Genomic DNA, 26,708 nt, shown 5'->3' with positions numbered 1-26,708 from the left:
GTCAAAAGAATAGGCCTGCAGCAGCGCTAAGCTTGTCGTAAAAGGCGACTAAATAGTGCTCAGAACCATAGCCGGGGTCTAGGTCGCTCTGCCCACAGAGCAACTCGGTTGTGTGCCCCAGGTGGTGGAATGGGGTACTCCGGTGTGTTACATGCTGCGGTTGTCAGCCTACAATACGGAAAACCTGACCGCAAACCATAAAGGTGCACCGTGTTGGGAAAGATGCAACGTTCCTCGCACGTTAAAAAACCCTACTGTGGTATTCTCCCGGAGTAGGAACCATAGGGCTCCGCCACAGGAGGCTTAATTGCCCGACCCTACCCACCTCTCCCTATTTACAGTGGCAATCAAAATTTGTCGACCCCATTATCCTTGTGTCCCATCCCTTTTTTCATTTCATCATCATTTCATGTTCATTTTATCATTTTATCATATTTATCGCCTGAATATAGCTGAAATATTGCTGCTCGGGCGTTAAACCCCACCAAACCAACAAAACAAACATAAAGTTGAAATACTTAAATAAGCACTATAACATTAACATGATTTAAACTAAGGCAAGCAAGTAAATTACACACGACGTATTATCTATTGTACAAGTACTTTATAATATAACTTACTGAGTAATTCACAGCATTAACATTAAAGGAAATAACCCCGCATACTTTCAACACGGAATATGTCTCAAAATCAATATTCCTAAATATATCATAACCATGAATATGACGGTTAATCCTTGAATGTCAATCTCTCAAATCAACAGCTTTTTTCTTCTGATACTCAATTGAAAAGAGAAATACTTATAATGTCATGAATTTACATATCGAATCATTAATTTTGCAAATACTAATTACGTAAACTAATGAGAACTGTGGCATCATATAATCACCAGTTACGACATTTAAACTCTTTCTTACATTTTAAACGAGAAAAATTCAAACGTACATTTTGTGACACTTTCGGAATGGATTTCTTTGGTATAGACTTTAGATAAAATGATGAGTACAATATGTCCATGGAGAAATGCGAGGTGATACACCGGACAACTTACTGACTGAATACATTGGAAAACGTTCCGCCTAATTAGAACGTTTCAATGATCCGATTGGTCTTCAGTGTGCATCACTGAACAAGATTTCCAATTATTTTCCATTTACTACACATAGACGTCCCTGTGGAAGTCAATATCTTGACTCTAATACAAATATGGGAATCATTCTGTTTCTCACGCTTTTTGCCTTCGATACGCATAATCTTTAGTTGTACTTTGATCGATAGACCTAATAATGTTTAGACCACGTGGTTTAAGGAATAACTTTTTTGTATTTTCTTATTTATGCGGCAGTTATTAGTCTGCTTTAAAGAGGAGTACTCAAGTAAACTTTTGTGAAATATTTTAGAATTTGCTTTGGATTAACCAATCACGTGCAATAAAATGAGGAAATAAGATATTCCTTTTTTAGATATTTTATTATTTATTCGTGCCTCTTTCGAGCAAAGGTGACCTAACACAGGCAGAGATATGGAAGTACCGAAGTCTCAGTACAGTTTGAAATTTCATTTAAAAATTATATATACTTTTCTAATACTGAATGTGACTTTGTGTACATTTTGTCTATATCTATTATTCAGTAGGCATGCGGATAGTAATAAAGCAAGTGATAGTGCAATTCTTTTTAATGGAAAGTTTAACGTAACTGCTGATAAAATTCAACGAGAAAAACGAGAGACAAATCGTCCATATTTCCAGTCGGTGAGTTAAAATGTCATTAAAATGTTTACCTCTTCATAATACTTTTAGGTTGGAACCGGTTATAAAACGTTTTTAACACTTGAAAGTGCATGTTTATGTTAAGTTATATGACGTTGCATCGCCTATTATCAGTTCAATAACAAACAATAAAATGAATATATGGCGACATTTTTTTTTTATAAGAGTACAATCCCAAAAAGCTAAATACTGCTAAGATACATATAAACACTGTCTTTCGTCAACACTCTGAATATTAAGCTGTGATTGGTCCTTACTTAACATTAACATAATTGTACACAACATATGCAATTGTAATATAATTACGTAAGACAAAAATACAAGTACAAATTAACAAAGCAACATGTTTCTGAATACGGACAGGTATGTAAATTACTAGTGTTTATTTTCCCCCAAAAAGAAATGAATTCTTAATGCTGTTTGTTTTATATCGTGCTGCTGATATCAACGATAAATCATATGGGTTGTATATCTTAAGCTCTTGTGGTCACCAAAATCCCCGCATTGATGGAGAATATTATTAATCATTGATGTTTCATCGGACTATTCTTATAGCTTTTAGTGAAGTTACTTCTATCATTTTATAAGTTGTCTTTCAATCCAAATATCACCTTAATTTTATACTTTACTCGTGGTCTATAAAATAACAATATGGAAATATGTTATATGATTATTATATGCATTTCTGTCTATTCAAAGTTAGTAATGTGTCAAACGACAGGACAATATATCTAATTCATTTGAATTGGGAGTCATACATCAGGTTAAAGGTCTCAGTATGTTTCTGTTGATTTTTTCTCTATCTTACTCTCTATAAACTGTTGGAACTATTGTCTAAATTGCAGATTTTTGCATTTCTATTTTCTATTGTGTGGTTATGTTACGTTCGTTTTATGCAAAAACATTTTCTTAACTAGTAAGAAAAACATGATGAAAAAATACCACAAAAGTTTGAATAGAGGGGTCATAGAAGACTCATGCTGCGCGTGTCACATGCGATATTTCATTTTCATATGCATTTCATGAATTATATATCACACCTTCATATTTTCTATGAAATGAATGCTGGTTTGTAATTAACTGCAATTGTAAAAATAAATCACATTTATTTTTTTATCTGTTCATAGTTCAATAGTTCAGTTGATATCATAGAGAACTGACCGTTCATTCTGAGTCATCAACTGTTTATAGAGAGAACTATCCCTGCCACAAAACTTTGGTTGGACATATACAATTTACTATGTGCCACCGGTATCATATGATCTGCCTGGATTTTAATTGGGCAGTCCTATAAAAGGATTAAACGAATACATTAGGTTTCCCGACATTATTTTTTTTCAATTACTTTGCGTGTTGTTTGATGAAAAAGTACACAATTTAAAACAAAACATGAAATGTGTTACCACTTAACTTACCCACAGTATGCTTAGTTTATTTACTTTGCTACCATATTTATTCTCTTTTCCGTTTACATAAAAAGAATGCTACAATTAATCTATTATTTTTATAAGCTATTTTACACGCAACAGTGTGTACCGAAAACCATTTTATGTTGATTGGAACGATACAACATGAAAATATCAAGTTTGTGAAATAAAATCAAACAAAATACATCAATAAGACAATGTTGTAACCAACCAATGTCATGCATTCCTTTTTTAAATAATGGATAAGTAAACATTAATAAACGGGTCGAATGCAGTCTCATTTTGGTTTGTTTGGAGATGTAATGTTTAATTCATTGTTATGAAAGATAGCCATTAACTTCAAAGAGAATTCGTCGTAAATTATCTAACATGTAAGACACCACGGAAGCTGCATTATCTAGGTTTAGTAATATTTGAATAATACATGGAATTAGCTGCAATGTAACGTGCATAAGAATGTGAATGAAAAGGCAGAATAAAAGTATTCTGGCCATTTACTGAACACAAGAAAAATAACAAAATGCTTAGAAGCTTGGTTACAGTGATTCAAGATCAAATACTTGAAAGACAATTAACTCAAAAAATCGATAATTTAATTAATATGAACTTCGAGAATGTTTATTATGGTTTTATAGTGCTTTGCGTCATTAGGCATCTCGTACGGTAGATTTTAATACATAGTTTAACTTTGAAAGTCTGAAGCGATATATATCAATTCAACATGAAGATTGCTTCAAAAATCTGAAACATCATATAAAGTGTATCACATCAGAAGTGTGCAAATGATGAAATCCCCGTAAAATCTTGCAAAATGTGTAAATTCATCTTCATAACTTTTCATATGCTTGTTTGAACATACAAGATATGTTTTATAGTTTTCAATCAACTGGCAGACTTTATACTATATACAAAATTAAATAATACGTTTGGCAAATCTAGAATAAAATATTAAAAGCATGTGCATGTTTATATTTTTAGATATTTAAAAAAATAATTGTGATTGATATGAAAACATTTGATTTGTTTGTTACTTCTTTTATAACGTTTGATATGACATAACAACATTGTAATTTGTTTGTTACTTTTACTTTTATAACGTTTGCTATGGCATTACAACATTGTAATAAGTTTGTTACTTCTTTAAAAACGTTTGATATGACATAACAACATTGTAATTTCTTTTACTTTTACTGTCATAACGTTTGACATTACAACATTGTAATTTGTATTTTACTTTTACTTTAATTGTGTTTGGATTTCTAACTGTTGTTTCATTTTCTCAATTCAATATGTCGTATTTTGGTTCATGGATTTTGACTTCATTGTAATATCTGTAATAACAGGTTATTTCTGTAGTGAAGGGTAAAATATTGTCATATTATACTTTTGATATGTTTTGTGTTTCGAAAAATCAATAGAAAAAATCCCTTATACGAATAGGAAATGAAACATTTTGCTCAAAAATATCATTATTATTATGTAATTCACGTTCTTACATACCATAATGACTATTTTGCCTTAACAAGCAAAAACATATCTTTTTAGGCTTACACTATCATGTAAGGCACTATGCAGTAAATTGTACCATAAACGTTTAAAAATATATAAAATTGGCAAATATATTTCCATATCATGAAAGCACCATTTACAGCTTTTCTTAATTATGACTATAATTCATTTCGATCTGTATCATTATTTTTCATGCACGACCCAAAAACACCATACCTTTTTCAATTTTTCAAGAGCATATTTTTTTTGGTTTGCTAATTCCTAACTTCCTCAATATATAGAACAAGCTGTATGAAAGAACCAGGGATCTTTGATATTAAAACCCTTCATAAATTCATTACATTTTGTGAATATAAATAAAGAAAAGTCGGGTCTGGGTGTCAAATGAATAGACAAACAGCAGCGATAAGAATCCTGGCCGGTGTTCAGGTCGCTGATTGACTGATTGTTGGGGTATAACGCCCGAGCAGAGTATTTCAATTATATTCAGGCGATGAACATGTAATTGGATGATTAAATGAAGATTAAATCATGGTGAAATGAAAAAAGGGATGGGACACAAGGATAATAAGGTCGACAAATTTTGATTGCCACAAGAAAAAGGGAGGGATGGGTAGGGTCTGCCAATTTAGCCTCCTGTTGCGGAGCGCAAATGTTCCTACTCCTATCGAATACCACAGCGTGCGAGGAACGTGGCATCTTTCCCAACACGGTGCACCACTATGGTTTGCGGTCAGGTTTACCGTATTATAGTCTGACAACCGCAGCATGTAACACACCGGAGTACCCCATTCCACCACCTGATGCACACATCCCTGTTGCTCTGTGGGCAGAGCGCCTAGTCCCCGGCTAGGTTTCTGAGCACTATTTTGTCGCCTTTTACGACAAGGTTAGCGCTGCTTGAGGCCTATTCTTTTGACACCCAGACCTGCACGGGGCTGTTCAGGTCGCTCTACAAAAGAGCGACTTAGTTGTGTACCCCATGTGGTTGAATGGGCTACCTGGCATCCTACATACTGGGTCGTCTTGCCATGATATGGAAAACCATATTGTTACACCTGTTTAGAAAAAAAATCACGTTTCTCGCACATTTAAGAATCCTGCTGTAGTATTCGACAGGAGAAGGAGCCTCGGGAGCTACATTGTTTTAGTCTACCTACCTCGCCCTTTTCCAATGGCAATAACAATAGTCGACACTATCCCATTTTTCATTTCACCATCATTTCAGGTTCATTTAATCGTTCATTGCATGTTCATTGCCGAGATATAGCCGAATAAATGCCGCTTAGGTGTAAACAACAATTAATCCATCAATCAATAAATCAGGAAAATGGTGAGTAAAGTAGAATTCAAATGTCAAAGGTTATGACACAAAAACGAGAGTCGGGACAAAAACATCAAACATAAACTTGAAACTAAAAGAAAATGAAATGTAAACCAGTAATAAGATTTCGACAGTTAGTTGATACATTTATCAGGTCAGCTAGAAGTTAAGCGTCCTTTACATTCCGAAAGGACTTTCTGAGTAAATAGTGTCTTATCCGGGGATAAACTCTTAATCCTGATGTGATCGATAAGAATCATGAGTTGACACAATGGGAATTGAAAATTGAGAAATCGAAAATATTATATCCACTTCTATAAACATATATCTCATGATTTATGCTATGAGAATAATTACCATATTTAGACTTGTTCTATGAAAAGTTACATTAAAACTAAAAGAAATGTTTGATTTTTTACAACAAGTTCTGCTCTGCAATAGGCTGGCATCGTGAAAATCTTAAGGTGGACCCTGAAAGGGGGGATAGGACTAAATTTTATTAAATTTTTATCCATCTGCACCATGAAAACTGATTTAATCAACGGGTCATAGTTTTCCTTTATTGTTTGTCTACCCCGGACTTGACATTTTATGAGCAAATCGGCGGGTGTTTCTAGAAAAGCAGAGGACTCTTACCCTATCGGTGCACCTGGTCCATGCTCCCAGTTTTTAGTGGAGTCCGAGTTGCTCATTTGCTTTTGTTACTTTGTATGTATGATTTTAGTTACTTTATGTTCTTTGTTGTGTATGCCTCTTTTCCATGTCTGATCTTTGTCCCTGGATTACATTTTTTTGATTACCGCTATAACCTTGGTTCCCTTGATTACTCTTTGATATAAAACAGTAACGGGTTTTATTTTTTCTTTGTTGTCTCATATTTACATCAAGTCACAAAAACCGTCCGAAGCACGAAGTCGTTTAAGCATACAAGTATTACATTCCCGACAATTTGTCATAATTGCAAGTATGATAATAAACTATCTTATTAACATGATGACAAATCATACCGTGACTACATTCCGTCGGAAAACCTATCATAAAGGAAATAATTTAGTATATTTTCTACCTTGTACGATTTAACATTTTACAACAGAAAAACAAAAAACATCTGAAAGCTATTCGAATTATCTTCATAAGTTAAGTTATGACTCGCTGGTTTTTATTGAAAATGTGCAAAATGCAAAACAATATTTCACATCGTTTTCGTTATCTGATTAAGCAATAGAATAGTCCAGCAGCAGTGTTTGATTTCTTAGATCTGTTTTTGTAGTTCGAAAATTGAATTCCCCCGCAAATCAAAGAAGAGAACAATGAATAAATCATTAGTTATAGGACGCTATATGATCATAGTCTTGAATAATAGAACGTGATAATTAAATAACAGTCAACGGTGCGTTTTAAAAAGTCTCCCTGAAACAAGGCCATACGATAAAAATTGTGGGTAATAAAGATTTTATTCCAACTGTTGGTAGTTATGGTTTCGTCACATTTATGTAATTAATTGTAAGTCAGCTTACCAATGATTCCACACCAGGGAGCCTCCAAACCTCTAAGCTGTATTGATACTCTCCGTACTGAAATGTCACTGACAGCCTAAAGAACTATATGGATCTAAATAATACTAAAATAAGTTTATAGCTGCAATATCTGAGCGATTTCATCTCACAAATGGAAATGTTTGCTGCAGTGGGATGTTTCTAAATGCTGTAAAATGGATTAAAAAGTTCCAATGTTTGTTTACCAGTTGATTAGTGCTTACATCCACTGTGAAATATGTAATGTAACCATGTCTGACGTAAGGAGGTTGGCGATGTCTTATACTTACCAGTTGAAAGGTGTCTATATCCACAATGAAATATGTTATGTAACCATACCTGAAGTAAGAAGCTTGGCGATGCCTTATATTAACCAGTTGATTGGTGCCTATATCCCAATGAAATTTTTCATGTAATCATGTCTAAAGTAAGAAGTTTGGCGATGCCTTTTATTCACCAGTTGATTGGTGCCTATATTCAAAATGAAATATTTCATGTAATCATATTGGAAGTAAGAAGGTTGGCGATGCCTTTACCAGTAAATAGATGAGTATATCCACAATAAAATATGTAATGTAACAAAATCTGAAGCAAAAAGGTTGGCGATGCCTTATATTTACCAGATGAGTTGTGCCTGTATTCACAATAATATACGTACTGTAACCATATCTTAAGTAAGAAGCCATATATTTATCAGGTTATTGGTTTTACTAATAACAGTGTAATTTTCAATGTAACTATAACTGGAGGGTTTGGACCGGTCCCAATATCTTCATTGTAATATTTGAACATGTCGGAAGAAAGAGGATTTTACTTCTCATAGCAAAAGTTACTTTTATTAAGTCTACTCTACAAAACACGTAAATCAGATCAAAATTTAACAGACATACCCGAGTGTCTTCTTTGTGATAGCCTGATCTTTTGTAAAAGTATAGAAATTTTGGACCTTGCTCATCACAGATCCATGAGGGAAGCTAAATCAGTTATCTTTGGTTTTATCCATCCAATGTTTCTTTACATAATATGATTATCTAGTTGATAGGGAAAGGTTTATTTTATATTAAAAAAGGAAATTGTTAGTGAACACCTACATCTCCAGGCCATGAAAAATCCATATTACACTTCATATATGTCTACATGTCATTTACTCATTTATTTTCCTGAACGAACAACCTGTAATGATACAATCAAATAAACTTCAAGACGGTATGTTCAGCCTGAGTTGCTTATATTACTATAGATGTTTATGGTCTATATGGAGTTATTTTCTCAAAGATGAAACGGTATATTTTCAGTCAGATGTCGCTTTTTATCGGATTGACAACCAACCGTACTTCATGCTTATAAGATTTTACTCATTTGGAATTCTGCTAGCGGAGATGGAAGTGCTTGTCCATCCGGAGAAATATAGATTTTTTTCCTATTTATGTTTTATATACAATTGTATTTTATTCTGGTGTCTACGGTGTCATTTTATCTCATGTTTTCACGTTTTGAATGTGTCTTCGGATTCTGATGTTTCTGGATTGACCTTCTGATAATTCAGTATCTTGGGCAATATTCTGACTATAGATTTTTAAACTATCCATCAACAATTCAAATGCTGTTCCAGAAGCATAGCCTTATTGTAAGAAGTCTAGCGTGATACAAAACGTCTGTGTAGTTACGGCAAGCTCTGGCATAACGTATAAGTCATGATATGAAAACTCCATACGGAGGTGGTGAAGGCATGTTGCCACAGATGAAAGTTGACAATTTTGAATGAAAAGTCTTCACGTTTGTCGTATAGTTTGATCAATAGTTTTCCATTAACATCGATCTCAACATCAAGCGTAGGTCAAGATATGAGACTGACTTCACATGTCTGTAGTATCCTTTATCTCAAGTTCTTCGTGGTAGAAGCAATGTATTAAATCCCCGAAACTAGGATTGTACGTCATCTATATAGCGGAAACTGATAAAAGGATCAAACTAAACGATATTCTTTCTTCTGGATCAGTTCAGCTATAAAGTCAGCTTCATATGAAATATGAAGAAGATGGAATAAAAACAATTGAGGGTAAAGGAAGCGGGAGATAAGAGAGCTACACAAACCTAGTTTTACCAATTATTTGTATCTGGAATACTCGTACCAAGTCGTGGCCATTCCGATGGTTTAATTTTCCGGTGTTACCTTTAATACGTACGTTTAAGCTTTACCTATTTCCGAGAGTTTATCAGTTCCATGGTTTTGTTATTATCTTCTATCTGCCTTTTAAAATTGCAGTAATGAAGAATTACAATGAAAATAATACGATTGATGAAATGAAAAATATGATAAAATTAGGTCCATGTAACATAGACAGCATTTCCTAACTTTTATCAATTCACCTCAAGTCTAACTTTTTAGTGATCTACTTTTTATCTAGTAACACGCACATACCAAAACTGAGTCAAAACACATATCAACTTGCGGAAAACATGTGAGTACTTGTACATAATTAAATACGGTTCGCATTTTCTTAATGCCGTGGTATTATTCAAATTTTAGTTTGAGGGTACTCAGAATACTGCTTTGCATACATTTTAATCGACGAAAAAGTACTACAACAGGACTTTAGTTTGAACTCAAGTTATAAGATTTTGTAACCATTGTTAGGCAGTATGACAAAAAAGGACTAAAGATTCATTCTTTAAACTGCACATGGCAAAGCCTCTTGGTGCTGGATTTGACATTCCATTTTGATACTTTCGTTTGAGAACATTCTTTTTTTCCACTTTTGCGACGTTATACCAGATTTATTTTCATTGATTTTTGATAATACTACTAAATTTGAAAAAAGTAATAATTTGTATATAATAGTACAATAGAATCATTCCGATTGATCGAAATTGGTTACCAGAAATACAGAGACCTCCGTGTGATAATTGGATTATTTCAAATACTGGTAGGTAGTAATCCTTTGCACACATATCACAGTCGAGTGCAAAACAGTATTTTAATATCTATTCATATTATATCATTTCAAAATAAATAAAAATTAGATAACCGATTCAAACATGATTTTATACAATGTAGTAGTCGGATTGATCCTAAAGCACCTCCATGACACTATAATTACCCAGCTTATGTGAGATAAGAATTATTTGAAGAGATACCTTTAAATCCACCGTTTGCCAGATGACTGTGAAAAATGTATGGAATAACAAAGAATAAAACCTTTTATTAACACTGTAATGATCTTATTTTACTTGACTCGTGTTATCAAAGTTATTCTATTTCTGTAATAAAGAATTTGTAGATCTATACATCTCAAGGTTTCCTGAGTGTCAAGAAGGCTTTGTGGCCAACAATATTCTGTTTTATACTAATTATTGGAAAACGTTGCATGTTTTCTTTTACATTTTGTCCAATAAAGGCTCCCTTTTTTGTCAAAGGGGCTTTCAGCATAGTAAAGTTTTCATATATATTACATTTGTTATTTAGTTTTAATCGTTGGATTTTTAAATTATGCAAACAGATATTAAACATTTGTAATTTTTTGTTAAGTCATTTTTTCCAATATAGTTCTAGAATAAAGCTGTTACTATGGTAATTAAAAAATGTATTTAGAATTCGAGACAATTCGGATGTGGACATCCGGAAGCATTTATTTAAAAAGGATTTTACTTCACAATTACTAACAGGAAGAAATTCACAAATGGCATTAATTATGGTGTATTTTGTTCTCCTTGATTGCTGCTATCGATGAACAAAACCATCAAAATTGCAGCCTTTTGTGTCGACGCATAATCCATTATATCCGTTTCTTTTCATACTACGATACGAGCATTCATCATAATCATGAAATTGAGGTTGTCATTTTTCTAATAAAAAGCACGAGAAAAAAATTGAATGTTAGTTTATGATGTTTTAAGAAGGCATAAAGTATTTTCTTTTTTTGTAAAACAAAACAAAACCTATAGAATCCTTGATATAATTATTGGATTTTTTTAGAAGTGAGAGAGTGTACATGTCAACATAAAGAGTGAGCTATGCCATAATTGTTTTCTTAATGATACAATGTAAATTATTCATTGCATGTGGTAAAAAAAACCTTCCCATTACCTTATTATCAATAATGAGATTGCAAGTATGCATCCAAAGAGGAAAGAAAAGTACCCTTCGTCCATTTTTCATGATATGTGTTTATACGCGTCCAACCAAACTTTTACCTCATGAGCGAAGCGCAATTGTTCATATGCCGATCAATGGAATTTGACTAGGCGGATATGGTTAAAATGGTTAATATAATGTGTGCATAGACAAAGATTAAAAGGTCAATTCAACTTATGTATTTTATATATTACCAATAGATTAATCCTCTGTGACCTCACTTACAATTCTGCGTTATTCTATTCCATGTAGACTTAGCTACGAAACATTTAAATCACACATTTCTGATATTTAATTTTGGATTTTATGTTTATTTATTTAAGCATTTAGATAATTTCATGAATGTGCCAACATCTGCTTAAAAAAACACGTACAAGATGATCAATATCTTTGCTATAAACAAATTTTGCATTAAATCCTTTTACATTATACATTACGTTTTAATTTACATTTTCCGTGACTAAATTTATGTAAGATGTGCCAATTAATTAAAAACATCTCTCAGGTTTCAAAAACATTACAACTCAATCGTCTTCGCTTTTTTAGAGTGATGGGTTCTTGCAGCAATGTACATCCTTATCAAATATATGTCGACAACAAACCGGTAAGTGTGACTAGAAAATGAAATATATACTCACTTTCCCTATCAATTTGCATGTTATTTAAAGACCATGTATATTCATTTTGTTACTAGGAAATCAATAGTAAAGCAATACAATTACTTTAGTAATGCATAATCTGTAAGTAAAAACCGTTTACAATTTATGTTTGAATCTCACACTTCCTAAGTATTCCAATGCTGCAGATGAGAACACATGCACAGCATTTCTAATATATTCGTTATTTTTGTAATTTTTTACTAAAACTTATATAAAATATATCAAGACAACTCTAAATATTTCAACTGATTGAAATATAATGTCTGCTTATTCTTCATATATCTAACCGTTCTGACAAAAAAAGTGTTCTCGCGAAATATTTTGGTTTTCTTCGTTAAATGCTTTGTTTGAATTTTATTGTAACGAAAACAAAACAGTTTGTTTTGCTTTATTTGTTAACATAAAGATCCAAACTTTGCCAATATTTGGTCCTTCCATAAGAACACAAGCTCTTCGCAGCTGCAGACGACGTTCGTTTTCTCTCTTACTAATCGCCGCAGACAACTCATTCGATATTTTCGGACATTACTCAAAATCAAACGTTGTTTGACAATCGGATAACTTGCGTATAATCAATCACTTTTTCCCGACTTTGCAAGATTCTTGAATTGTCTGAGAGGGCTGGCTGCAACGTACAGCGTCTTGGGCGATTTCCGAAAGTTTGGAGCTGTTTGGAGCTTGATAAGAATTGTGAGAGAAAGGCATCTTCCACTGTATTTCGTGTCCAACTTTCTTTCTACTATCTCGATATTTGTCCGATATGTTAATTGCTATAACATTGTATAATTATAGATTAGTAGTAAACTCAATTGCTAATGATCAAATACAAATCACAAAGTGGGTTCTGTGCGGCTTTTTCCCTTTTACTAAAATTCAAATTCAAAATAACAACGAACCAGTGATTTCCCACGCCCGTTCAGATCTACGTGCATCGATAAAGAAAGATTGTTCTCCTTCAAAATATCTGCATCATAAGTGTTTGTTTTCCTTTGCTTAAAATCAGCTTTGTTTCCAGAAGATGATTATTATGCACGATCAAAACGTTTGATAGAGGAGAGAGGGAGAGGTCGTCCAGGACCTCCTGGTCCTCGTGGTCCAGAAGGTAAAGCCGGTGAGTTGGATACACAGTATTAATTTGTTCATTACTTGGTTTTTGTTATTTACAGCATGACATGGGTGTTATCGGGTATTTATAACCTAGAATTTGTCAAAATTTGAAATATTAATCGTATAGGTTACAACACAAATTTTACAAATTTTATACAAAATTACGTTGATAGTTTATCAAATTGTAAAATCTATGGTCACTTTTAATTTTAGGCCTTCATTAGAATGTACGTTCATTTCATCTAAAGTGAAATCCTGATAGAAAAAAAATATACAACTTTTATGAATTTCTTCAGGTGAAAAAGGTGAGAAAGGAAATACAGGCGAAAAAGGTCATCAGGGTTTACTTGGCTATCCTGGCTTTAAAGGCAAAAGAGGTAGACTATAACTGTGTGTTGAAAAAAATAGTTTATTAGTTTTTTGTTCACACTGTTCTGAACCCCTTGAATATAGCCGCACGAATAGAAGTAATAAAATGGTTTCACTAGACCCAGAAAAGAATAGTGGAATACTTTGCGTTTATGTACTAATTGAAATTTTAGCTTATAATAAGAACAAAATTGATTGACGTTATTTTATCTATGCCAATATTTCCAGCCAACATATTTTTAAATTTCATCTTTCACTAACGAAGTTATGAGTCATCTCACGTCTCCTCTGGTACTAAACCTTGTGTTATATATAGATGGAAATCCTGCGAGTTCATCAGTAGTATATCTTAATTAACATTTACACAATGCACGAGATCAAAAAGTCGTTTTCCTCAATAACAAAATTACCACAGCTTTAACAAAGAAAACATTTCAATTCTTTCTTTGTCAAACGTGCTACAATGTATTTAATTTCTTTTAACATCATGCTATTCTCAGAAGCCTGCAAAGGCTTTCTCAAGATCTGTTCAGAGTTATGTTCAATCTATTAGATAAATCTTGTTATCGTGCTGAAAGCTCTGCTCAAATCAATGAAACTGATTACTTTAGTTGCCCAGCGTGAATTATCAAGGAGTAACATCCTAAAATGAATGGGTTAATTCCGGAGAGACCAAGTGTTATGTCATTCTTTGCTACTGACGGGGAAAGTAAAAACCAGGAAATGTTATCAGCATAGAAACTAATGAAAATCAGAAAACTGATCGTATCAAGATTCCTGAGAAGAAATGTCATTTACACAAATATAAACAAGAATCAAATCGTCATAAAACAAAAAAAAAAAAACATTTACAGCCTAAACAAAATTACGTTATAGGAAATTAAGATAGTCGACAGCTTTTATTTTAATAGAGTAGCATTTTAACTCCAGTATTTTGAATATAAAATGTCGCTTGTTGGTATATGTTAGGAAAAATGTTGAAAACCTGAGGAGAAGCAGTTTTTCATACTAATACTTTATTTTTTTAAGCTGCAAAATGTCCTGCAAACTATTGACCAGATTTATCTAGGTCAGGCTTTATTAGAATATTAATTTTGATGAATTTTTATTATTATAAGGACCAAAAGGTGATGCAGGTGTAAAGGGGGATATAGGGCATGCAGGACCAAGTGGTCTTAGAGGAGCAACTGGGCCTTCAGGTAAATTAACTATTAATTTTACTTTTAAACTTTGTATTATCGATGTGTATCCAAGTCCTTCGTGTGTATACTTTCACAGAAATAAATACCAGTTATCCATATTTCATTGTGCATTTTGAAGTTTTTAACTGGAAGCACATTTTTAATATTTATTTAGTGGATCACGTTTTCCATGTACAGAGAAACATGGCTACATGAGCGTCACATTACACCATGTGAACAAGAATCCTGCGTAGATAATAAGTGCAAAAGTTACAAACAAAGCAGTTTTCCATGTCAGTAACTTGACACTGAATGTTCATTATAAATTGACCACTTTCTAGGCTGTTGTTGTTACATTCTACGGGTGTGTATAGATATATCTATTGCTGAGTGGTATTTCGAGTACCTCACTTGACAACTGGTAGTGGTGCATTTGAAGGTTTTTACGTATATTTGTTCTCGAAAGTTAATAATAAGTAACGCAATGTGATGATAAAACCATTGCACTAAATTCTAAAGTAAAACAGAGGTTCCCATAATATAATACGGGCTGCTAGGTTAGATAGGTTGGGTCATGTCAGGTCAAACTATGATAATTGTAACGGAAAATACATTTGCGTACAATGGGTGTTTGTTTCCCTATCTAGCTGGTCAAATGGAGCTCAAAGGATCTAATTACTTCCGGAAACAATTATACAAGGATTGACGTGAGGAAGCCAGCTTACTATTTTACATCACTGCTACACTTGTGGGTATTTAGATCCTACTTTCAGTAATGTTTGGACCCTCTAACCGTCATTGGTCATTACTTGTGGGCCTCTCATCGCTACAATTGTTTAATATATTTTAACATTTCAACGGAAGTTCAGTAAATTCCGGTCTGCCAAATATAAACATGGTCGAAAGAAAGCAGAAATAAGGGACCTTTGATAGCTAATATTGGAAAGAATAAGACCATAAGTATCATTATTTGCACATAAACATAAGAAACGAAATTGTTGAACAGAGGAGCGCTAAACCATATTAATCCCTGATAACAAGTGTGATATCAATTTCACACTATACAATTTGTCAAAGAGCAATCAAGGGAACCAGGATTCCATCGAAAATTAAAAGAATGTAATCCAGGGACAAGGACCAGACATGGAAAACAGACAAACATGACAAAGAACATAAAATGAATATAATAACACATACGAAGTAACTCAAGAAAATTAACAACTGGGACTCCACTGAAAACTAAGAGCACGGACAGGTGCGCCGGCAGGATAAGCATCCTCTGCTTTTATAGAATCCCCCGCCGAGTTGATAATCAAAAGTCAAGTCCTGGGTAAACAAAAGAGGAAAGTTTGTTTGTTTGTTTGTTGGGGTTTAACGTCCGAGCAGCAATATTTCAGCTATATTCAGACAATGAATGATAAAATGAACATGAAATGAAAAAAAAGAAAGGATGGGTCACAAGGATAATAGGGTCGACAAATTTTGATTGCCACTGGAAAAAGGGGGGATGGATAAGGTCGGGCAATTTAGCCTCCTGTGGCGGAGCACAAAGGTTCCTACTCCTATCGAATACCACAGCAGGGTTCTTTAACGTGCGAGGAACGTGGCATCTTTCCCAACACGGTGCACCACTATGGTTTGCGGTCAGGTTTTCCGTATTATAGCCTGACAACCAAAAGAGGAAAGAAAAACAATGACACGTTGAACAAATTAGTTTTCATGGCGCAGATTGATACACCGTAGCGATCCACGAGTTCATGATGCCGATCAACAAACCAATGAAAAGTGCACATATATTGTTATAAATCTAATACACTATATATTTTGACTTCTTACCATTAATCGTTTAATGAACATGTAAAAACACATCAAACTCGTTGAATAGTAATTTACTTTTGTGATATTTCCGCTAAAATGATAAACCACAAGTTAAACTACAATTATGATCATGTCTGCTGATGTGATGTAATTCATTGACGTGACTGTCTACACAGCTGATTCTGTTATTGTTAAGGGATATAAAGGTACTAGTTTTCCACGAATACTGTTTATAAAGATAGTAATGATTATATAGTATGGTATTAGTGTATATACCTGTAGAAGTGTATCAAAAGAACTTTAAGACTTTGGCTAAGACAAATTTAACATAAAAATACCTTTGTTAAAAAGTAAAAAAGTAAGAAAACCCTATTTCTGTTTTAAATTACTTAAAACCGACTGTACACGTTACACATAGATAAGAACAAAAATAATAGGTGTTTCTAGAAAAGCAGAGGACGCTTACCCTACAAGTGCACCTGATCCATGCTCCCAGTTTTTAGTGGAGTCCGAGTTGCTCATTTGCTTTTGTTACTTTGTATGTATGATTTTAGTTACTTTATGTTCTTTGTTGTGTATGTCTGTTTTCCATGTCTGGTCTTTGTCCCTGGATTACATTCTTTTGATTACCGCTATAACATTGGTTCCATTGATTACTCTTCCATATCAAAGAACATGTTTACAATATTATTTAGTTTTATCAAATATAAACTGGCTTTATATACCTTTAAAAATGTTACGGTAATTGATTGTTGGATGTAACATTGTTTTCAAATGGTCACGAGTTTTGTTTTATTGACTTATAAATAAAATTTGGTATTCTTCTATGACACATTACATAAATCAAGATAGGCACTTAGCAAATTTCCGATAAATCATGATGATTGAATGTAGTATTTTATTTTGTCACATTTCTGTTCCTTATCTTTATTCATTGTGAAATAATTATCAAAAAATATATTTACATTGAACCTCGCAAGCTGCCAATATTATTTCACGTGAATATCATTTCGATAATATTTATGATAAAAAATATATGCCAAGCATTTTAAGTCGTTCAGTTTTATATGCTAAAGTAATGGCAATAAATTAGAACAAGGTTCATTACTAAATAAGTAATAAAAGTTTATTGTTTTATCGAGTAACAATGTCGAATCTATGATACTCAGTCACAAATTATATATCAAGTTCCTGTGTGAACCTTTCCACTTACCTAGAGTAACTGATTAGGTAAACTATTTACAAGACAAGTAGAGGTTGTTTACTGGTAATTTTGTTGCAGGACCACCAGGTCCAGCTGGTATTGAAGGTCCCCCGGGGAAGCGAGGACGGAAAGGTAATGATGGTATACCAGGAGTGGAAGGACCTCCAGGCTTAATGGGTCCTCAAGGACCACCTGGGATAAAAGGGCAAAAAGGAGATAATGGAATACATGGACAGTCTATTGGTAATTGCTCCTGTAAGTACAAGTTTGTTATTTTGTTTGCCATGATAATCCTGCAGTTCATATTATACATCGTAATATATTTAAACGTTTTTCTTCAATAAGGTTCAATTACCACTACCACAGTAACCAACATTTAAGTACCATTCTGTGTAAGAATCAGGCAATATGCGGAAAATCTTTTTCTCCAATTGAGTCATTTTTGCCTAAAATGTATTCAATACATTTAGAAAGCAACCAAAAAGCTATTTAAGTATATCCTGAAGCATCTTTGACGTAGATATTTTTAGACTGCTGATATAGGGAATTTTCCTGCCATTTTTCCGTAGTGCATTTCAACTAAATTTGAACTATCAGTATCTAAAAAAGGCAAATTTTTAAAACACTTTGATGGTTATTTCTGGAGGTTACCATGTATAATTAATTGGTTGATTCAATAAATTTTCCCTTCATGTGCCACTCCTTATATACATTTTGCCCGATTCTTAGACGGAGAAGTACTTAAGTATCTCAACTCAAATACGTAACCACGTTATGTTAAGTCTTACTGATATAAGGAAAATAACTTTTACTGTTATATACAAAGCGGATGTTGAATACGAAAGGTATGTGTTTTCTTCAACATTTTTTAGACAAGATCGTATGAAGTTATATCATAAATGCACACGTAATTGAGGTTTTTATCATATAACACCCCGATAGTAGAACCGTACTAAGAATAAATTAAAGGCGTTTTAGACTATTAAGGATCTGTTTAGGTGTAGAAGTCCTTTTGTATACCTTTCACAACATATATACTCTATATACATATATATAACTACATAAGAGATAAACACTGAAGGAAAAATGCTTTATTAGACTTTTGAGCTGCAATAATTGACATGGTTCGTCGATTATTTATTTCGTTTCAGGCTATTTGCAATTTTTAAACGTTGTTTCGTGCTTTTGTTACAAGTTAATTGATACTGTTAAAACAACTGAATATATATCAATATCAAGTTTTGTAGCAAATGAATTCTGCTGAGAGTTCAATTAGTCATGAACATGGAAATAAAATAACAAAATATCAATTTAACCAAAATGTCTTAAGAACACAACAATATACCTCATACAATATTCACGACGTAGATGCATTTTATAGTCTTGTTCATTGCATATTATTTTGTAATCTATTTCAATTTCTGTAAATGATTTTAATGTTGTTTTATTTCCTGATCTTATTCCCTTTGTCAATTATTTATGTGCGATAAAATTGATAATTGATAATTACTGTTCTGCATTTGCAAAAAAACATTTTAAGTAATTTATTTTGAAATACAACTCCAACCCAAAATTAAGAGAATATCAAAATAATGAATAGGTGGCAGAGGACAGAAAGGTGACAAGGGTAGCAGAGGTCAACTAGGTTACACTGGCTACAAAGGAGACAAAGGTTTGTCATACTAAGAACCGTTTATAAGGTTTACCTGAACTCATACAGACTCAAATATTCATTGCAGCTTTGTCTCTTTACAAGTCAAATAAGTTGTTTTCTTTTAACTGATAAAACACTGTTTTTTTATTGTTGTTATAACTGCCACAGATAGGTATTTGGGGGGCACTTACTATGTTTAATTAATAAGTGAAAAAGGCATTTATTCAAAACTCACATGGCGGTTAATGCATAATGCCTTAACCAGATGAACACCTTCATTTCATCCTTATTTAAATTGTTTAATTTGCATTTAAGAATTTTAAATCATATCGATTTTATAACAAAAGAAATTATGTACAGTAATACACACCCGGTTGTCTGATGGTAAAAATCACCTTATGATTATGTCGTCTTCGGGTGGGGGATCCCAATTTTCTTCAAGTCTCTTCCAGTCAATTAGGAATTTGCGGCATTTTAAAGTCCCCACCTTTGCTCAATTATCGTTTATTTAACTTTTTCAGTTTTCTCTACCATTTTCATTTATATTTTGTTTTCTGATCTCATATTTCATTACATGAGATTTGTTGAATAAATTAACTTGAACTTAAAGCAATATCTAATTAATTTAAATCAAATTTCGTTTATATATTTTACATTTAACAGCAAGAAAGCAATGGTTTTACATTCATATAAAGAGGTAAACATCAAACATAGTTAACTGTATAAAGTTTTCTACAGTATGTAGCAATAACACGTTATAAAGAGAAAAAACGCTTCAGTATATACATGTACATTATGTTATTTATTGCAGGGGATATGGGTCAAAAAGGAGAACCAGGTGAGATACGTGATTACCAATAATTACTATTACTTTACACTTTTTTTCTACCGATTCTGTATTACCAACTGCATGTTAGCTGAAAAGTAAAATATTTCAATAAATAAGTTTGAAAGAATTGCCCTTTACTACATTATATATATATTTATATAGCAGTTTTCCACAAACCTTGGTGGCAATGTGAAATGCCTACCGAATATTTTAAATCCTTTTTGAATTGACAAATCACCGGAAATTACTGTTCGTTCTACTCTCTTGATTATAATACATTGAATAAGTTTATTTTATGTATCGCTTGTTCATTTCCTCAATGCATTACTTACTAATATATCTATCTTAACTATATTATTTCATGCATTCAGGAAGATGATAAACTACAAAAGTACATGTATATTGATATTTGATTTATAGGTGTTGGTTATCATGGTAACAAGGGACCGAATGGAGTAATAGGTCCGAAAGGAAGTAAAGGAGAAAAGGGTGAAAAGGGAGATACAGTAGGTAAGGTAATAGGCCATTCACCTTGTGATTTCCATTATTACTAATTATAATGATTGTAACTTTATATGAAAATGTTCATCAGATGGGGTTGCTGTCTCTTCATATCTATCCTCAAATGACTCCTTTACTGAGTTATCATGGGAACTTGATATATATAATATATATATGTTTAATTCTTTTTGTTTATTGTAGTCATAACATCGACAGATAATGATATTCTGAAAATAAGAAATAGATAATTTCTTCCTGAAACAAATGCAGCAGGTAAAATACTAGTTTCAAAATGTTGATAATGATATGATGGTAAATTGTTATCATTGTTATAATGACAATAAACACATTATAGAATTTAAATAATAATGATAAAAGAAGGAGACTCGCTACAAAATACTCTAACAAACCGACATTTTATTTCGTTTCATTTATTAGTGTCCCCGTGCAGGTCAGGGTGTTAAAAGAATAGGCCTGCAGCAGCACTTAGCTTGTCGTAAAAGGCGACTAAATAGTGCTCAGAACCCTAGCCGGAGCTAGGGCGCTCTGCCCACAGAGCAACTGGAATGTGTGCCTCAGGTGGTGGAATGGGATACCCCTGGTGTGTTATATGCTGGGGTTGTCAGGCTATAATACGGAAAACCTGACCGCAAACCATAGTGGTGCACCGTGTTTGGAAAGATGCTACGTTCCTCACACGTTAAAGAACCCTACTGTGGTATTCTCCCGGAGAAGGAACCATAGGGCTCCGCCACAGGAGGCTAAATTGACATAAAGTTCAAGAGTTGCATATTTTCACCTATATGCTCGTTTAGTGACCTGTTGCTCCTCTTGTATCATTCGTTCGTTTCCCCTTGGCATGGAAAATAAACTGAATTAAACAGAGTGAGTTCCAAGTAAACCAATGTAGGGTGTACATTTTGATACCCTATGCAAACGAAATTTTAAGGGTATATTGAAATCAACCCGTCCGTCTGTCTGTATGTCTGCACGACCATTCGACTGTCCACAATTCTTGCTCATCTAAGCACCTGGAGCAGCAGTTCGTAGTACTCGTCTTCCTCATTTTAATCAGTTTCCGTTTACAAATTGATGTTTCTGCCTTTGATATTCAATTATTGTATCATTGTATATTCCTGCTTCCTCTTGATTTAAAGTTGAAATTGATATTGCAATGTTACCTTGATTGCACGCATTTCCTTCATTCTACTTTTAATATTAGTTAACATTAATAGCTAGAATGGTGTTTTAAAAACATTTGTGCGCCGTATTCATGTTAAAGTTTTGGTGGCGTATTTAGGATATTTCTTACACTTTTTGCTACACAAAAATATAGCAAAGTTGTATACACTTACACAGAGAAAACATTGACATTATTGTTTGGGGAAAAAATAAGACATGTGGATAAAACTAACCACCTCTATGTGTCAATTTTTGATACAAGTGACGCAAACACACCGGTTAATGCATCTAACAAATGTGAAATTTGTTTGATCTACGTTAAACGTTTCATACTGATAAACCATTGCTTTCATCACTTAACTACCATATCTGGCCTCTTTCTAACCCTCTTATTTTACATTTCATATAGAAAAGCACCATTATCACATTTTAAAGGAAATCTTTATGAAATTTCTTTTATTTCATCTTTTGATAGACCATGATTAAGTGGGATAAAATAGAAATAAAGAAATAATGACAATATTTGTCCTATCCCCAAGTGACCATTTGAAAATATCAATGTCTAACTGCAGAGTTTTCTTGCTATTTTATCACGATTATTAAGCCGTTTACAATTCTAAAAATAAATGAATATGTACCCATGAGATAAACTTTAAACGAAAAAAACTTGTTTTATTTGTCAACCAAACAATGTGTGCATTTATTTATTTATTTATTTTCGGATTACGTTTAATCTTATATTTGAGGAGCTCTTCACAAAACATGTAAAATGAAAATAATTATTTCATGATTGAGCATTGTCATTGATAAAGTAATTTAAAGTTTTACTGAACTACACAAAATCATTGACACAAAACATGGATGGAATCAAGATAACTTTTTTAGTTATATTAATTGTCTATTGGGTTTCTTTAGATACACTGCATTTCAAGACAAATCTGGAACATTAATATTCACTGTCCGTTCTACTGATAGCGTAGAATGGTAGCTGTGACTTTTCTGCAGGCCGATATCATATATACAATGCACGCAACTAAACAATCATGATAATGTCTTAGGTATTATTACAAATATCAAAGGAATCGGGGAATCAAAATTCAATAAGTACATTATTCATATAAAGGGACTGCAACTGTCTGCTTACGATCGTAAAATCTTCTGTCTGATAAACTATACATGCTTTTAGGTCAATAAGCCCTTAGGAAAAACATCATGAAAGAAATTGTGTTAAAATGAAGGAAAGGTTTGTGACTTTATAACAATAAAGTTAGCTATAGCGGAACTTCGTAGTTTTACTTATGTTGCTTTTCCCGGAAGTCATCTACGTTTTTTTTTTCTGTTACCTGAGAGCGCCATTCATTATGAAGAATAATCAAACAATAAGTTTTATTCAATATAAGTTGAATTGTGTCACTCAGTGCAGGCGACTAATTAAAACTTTACAGTTTACATTTAACTATACTATATTCATTGTGAGTAAGTGAAGTCATTTGTAATTTTGTAAAAGAAGATCTGTAGAAGCACTTTTACATAATGCTATATTTTTATCACTTAAAGGCAAATAACAGGTTAAATGAAGTTTTATCTAATTATGTAATGATATATATCTATTGTTTCATTTATTATTTAATATTACCTGACAACTATTTAAATAACATGATCATTTGAGTTGATGATACCTTGGAGGGAGGTTGTTGTCCTGTGGATATTTCAAATATAATGTTTTAGATATAGAACCTTATTGAGGTAATTAATGTATGTAGTATTTGATAGCTTTGTGAAGTGCATTGTAAGATGTTTTGAACTGAAATGTCTTTGGTTTTTTTTTTCAGTTGCTTCCTAAAACTAGGTAACAAAATACGTGTGAATACATGGACTGATGACCTGTCATTTACTGTCAAAACATGTTGTTGAATGAGGAGAAAATGTGTGGTAAAAACCGCTGTCCTAAAAGTTGAATAGATGAAAGAAATCTGTAACGTGTTGATTCAGTGTAAATGCAGTAAGTTGCACTAGAAAACATTCTGAAGTATAATTGACTGTTTCCTCTACAATGACATTGTAATATAGTTTCATATGTTGTAGATAATATAAGCCTGCTAATATTATATCGTTTCTTTTATCTGTCTTGGTATGTGTCTTTTCTCTGTTGGAGCCAGACTCCTTACTCTAATTCACCAATGACACGTGGCTGTTAATATTCCTACATGTATGTATATTGACAACTGTTTCATCTGTATGACATATGTTCTTGCTTCTGATATCATAATAAAAAGCTATACAAAAAGCGAAGTATAGATTCATGAACAACCTTAAAAGATGTGTAGTTTATGTATTCAGTCTGGCATGCTTATAAGCCGTAAGCTTGTCTTGCATTACCGATATGCTTATGAGACCGAAGCTAGACTTGTAGTACTTAACGACTATAAGGAAAGCCATGCGATTGTGGGTTCGTTGACACGTGCGATATTCTATTAGAGATGTTTTGCATAATATTTGTTAATTCTTGTTGCGAACATTTGAAAATAAAGAATTGAAAGATGGTGCATTTTTATTGTGTTTAATTTTTAATTGATAATTTATTGTTCATTGCTGTTTTGTTGTTATTTAGCGAAGATCCAATTCCGTCATATCATATCATATTTTATGTCGTTGAAACCTTGACCACGAGCGCCTACGTCTTATTTCTTTTCCTATCTCCATTTGTTACAATCACTGCTTCTGTTCTATTCTTCTGTTAATTGCCAAACATTATTCATAGCCACTTTAGACAAAATTAGAGTAATTCATTTATATGAAGAGTTTAATAACCCATTATTGAGGATTTGTATTTGTAATCCTAATGTTCTGTAGCCTTAATTTGCATTTCAAATCCAGATCGAAGTAGATAAGTAGCTCCTGATCATTTATCTGCCTGCCACGATTTATGAAAAGTAAAACGCTTTTGTTTAATTATATCTATTAATTATCAAATGCCCCATTAATGCGTCTGGAGTAAACGCACCAATACCACAATCTTATAAATGAACCAAGTCGGACAAATACCTATGTTTTCCCGTCAATATTGGTTAGTAATGAGTTTGTATTATTTCTTTAACACCACAATCAAGCTAATATATGGTCGTTTTCTGTTTTTCCAAGGTAACATACACCGATATTTTTCCTTATATGTCATCGATCTTCCTGTGCCAGTATATCAGATAAAACTGCATTGATTCTTACTATAATCGGTAATCAGGAAATCTCTGGAAAATTAAAAAAAATCAATTTTTTTAACCTAAGAGCTTTTGTCCATCAATCAAACTTGAATCTTTTCAAGACCAACATTTTGAAAAAATTACTTGGCGAGACTTCATTTGACTCGTATTTCAACCTTTTTCTTGAGTGAATGAAATCTGATAAAAGCAGAACTACCTACAAGGTCGTCCAATAAATAAAGACTTTATATAGGATTTTGGAGTGTGGTTTACTGACAAAGCTGATTTCGATATTGATTTGCTATCTTGTATTAAATGCACAGAAATTAATATTAGAGAATGTATTCCTGTTAGTTTACACGAACCAGTTATTACAAATTACAGTCATTACTTAAATGATATATCATGGGTCTTTGTGACATTCAAAAAGGGGAAAGTTAAATATTTTCCTTTTTTTTCTTTTTTTTTTTTAATCTATTTATTTATTTTTTTTTTGGTCTTTTTGTTTTTCTGTTTTTTTTTTGCACTGTTTTGACTCCTATACGATGTTTCACGAGGGAAGGTAACATGCGGAAAATATTTTTTGTCAGTCAAATATAAAAAAAAAACATAGATAGGACATCACTGACGTTATGTTCCTTTAACCAGTTAACTCAATCAAATTCTCTGTTAGATAAGCTTTAATGTCCTTATACATACCTATATGCCAACATAATTATATTCTTTAGCTCAGAATACCTGATTAACGTTTGTTGTTTCAAATTATTTCTTTTAAAACATATTAACTAAAACAAAATCAGAAAACATTATGTGGTAGCATAATCTTTTAGCGAAACAAAATCATTGAGCTTTTATTCAAGTTCTACTTCTTCTACAGCCATGGTATGGATTATGATTTCTAAGGTTAAAATCTATAAGAGTTATACCATATGACGGTTGTATTGACAAGTTTGTATGACAAGTATACCATTTCTGATTTAGATAGGAAATTCCTACCGTCTTCTCTATGTTAGTTTATGTCATCTCTACATTATACTTTATGGTATAAGATGTCACTGCTTGACATTTCTTTATATCTTGCTGAGAGATTAGATTCCAATCATGTTAACATTGCCTGAAATGCTTTCATCGGTGTAGACGAATTGGTACAATTATTCTATAAAAAAAACTATTGGTTTACTTTGTATTTTTGTACATTTCGCGTAAGTAAAATGAATTATGTTCTTTTTAATGTATATTTTCGTCAGAAATTTGTAAATCAAACATACAATGTACATGAATTCTGATGTACAGTTGCATTTTAATT

General features: G+C 32.6%; 1 protein-coding gene across 4 annotated transcripts; it reads left to right on the top strand.

The window, feature by feature from the left end:
- Positions 1-1,244: 1,244 nt before the first annotated feature.
- Positions 1,245-24,755, top strand: LOC148622099 (uncharacterized). 4 transcript variants are annotated; one of them, XR_015920567.1, is made up of 12 exons: positions 1,245-1,753; positions 12,248-12,305; positions 13,364-13,471; positions 13,764-13,844; positions 14,955-15,035; positions 18,118-18,294; positions 19,640-19,711; positions 20,505-20,531; positions 20,943-21,032; positions 21,225-21,296; positions 23,392-23,448; positions 24,038-24,755. XR_015920567.1 is itself a non-coding variant. In XM_088571663.1 (11 exons), exons 1-10 carry the CDS (start codon positions 1,523-1,525, stop codon positions 21,269-21,271), a joined length of 972 nt encoding a protein of 323 aa, XP_088427789.1. In that variant the 5' UTR covers positions 1,245-1,522; the 3' UTR covers positions 21,272-21,296; positions 24,038-24,755. The 4 variants fall into 4 exon arrangements, 1 of the variants encoding a protein (XP_088427789.1); XR_015920569.1 differs by having other exon boundaries at positions 1,246-1,753; positions 13,379-13,471; XR_015920568.1 differs by having other exon boundaries at positions 1,250-1,753; positions 13,376-13,471.
- Positions 24,756-26,708: the final 1,953 nt, after the last annotated feature.

This window comes from Perna viridis, chromosome 3 (genome assembly GCF_037379345.1).
Source record: "Perna viridis isolate PV_CMFRI_1.1 ecotype Kerala chromosome 3, ASM3737934v1, whole genome shotgun sequence".
Taxonomy (NCBI): Eukaryota; Metazoa; Mollusca; class Bivalvia; order Mytilida; family Mytilidae; genus Perna; species Perna viridis.
The sequence above is the reverse complement of the archived record's forward strand: the minus strand, read 5'-3'. Positions and strand labels throughout refer to the sequence as shown.

Excerpts from the sequence above, each read along its gene's own strand:
- LOC148622099 (XM_088571663.1), top strand. The coding sequence starts at position 1,523 with ATGGAAGTACCGAAGTCTCAGTACAGTTTGAAATTTCATTTAAAAATT. Across the intron at positions 18,295-19,639 it reads GTCTATTGGTAATTGCTCCT|GTGGCAGAGGACAGAAAGGT; the intron begins GTAAGTACAAGT and ends AATAATGAATAG. Across the intron at positions 20,532-20,942 it reads GGGTCAAAAAGGAGAACCAG|GTGTTGGTTATCATGGTAAC; the intron begins GTGAGATACGTG and ends TTTGATTTATAG.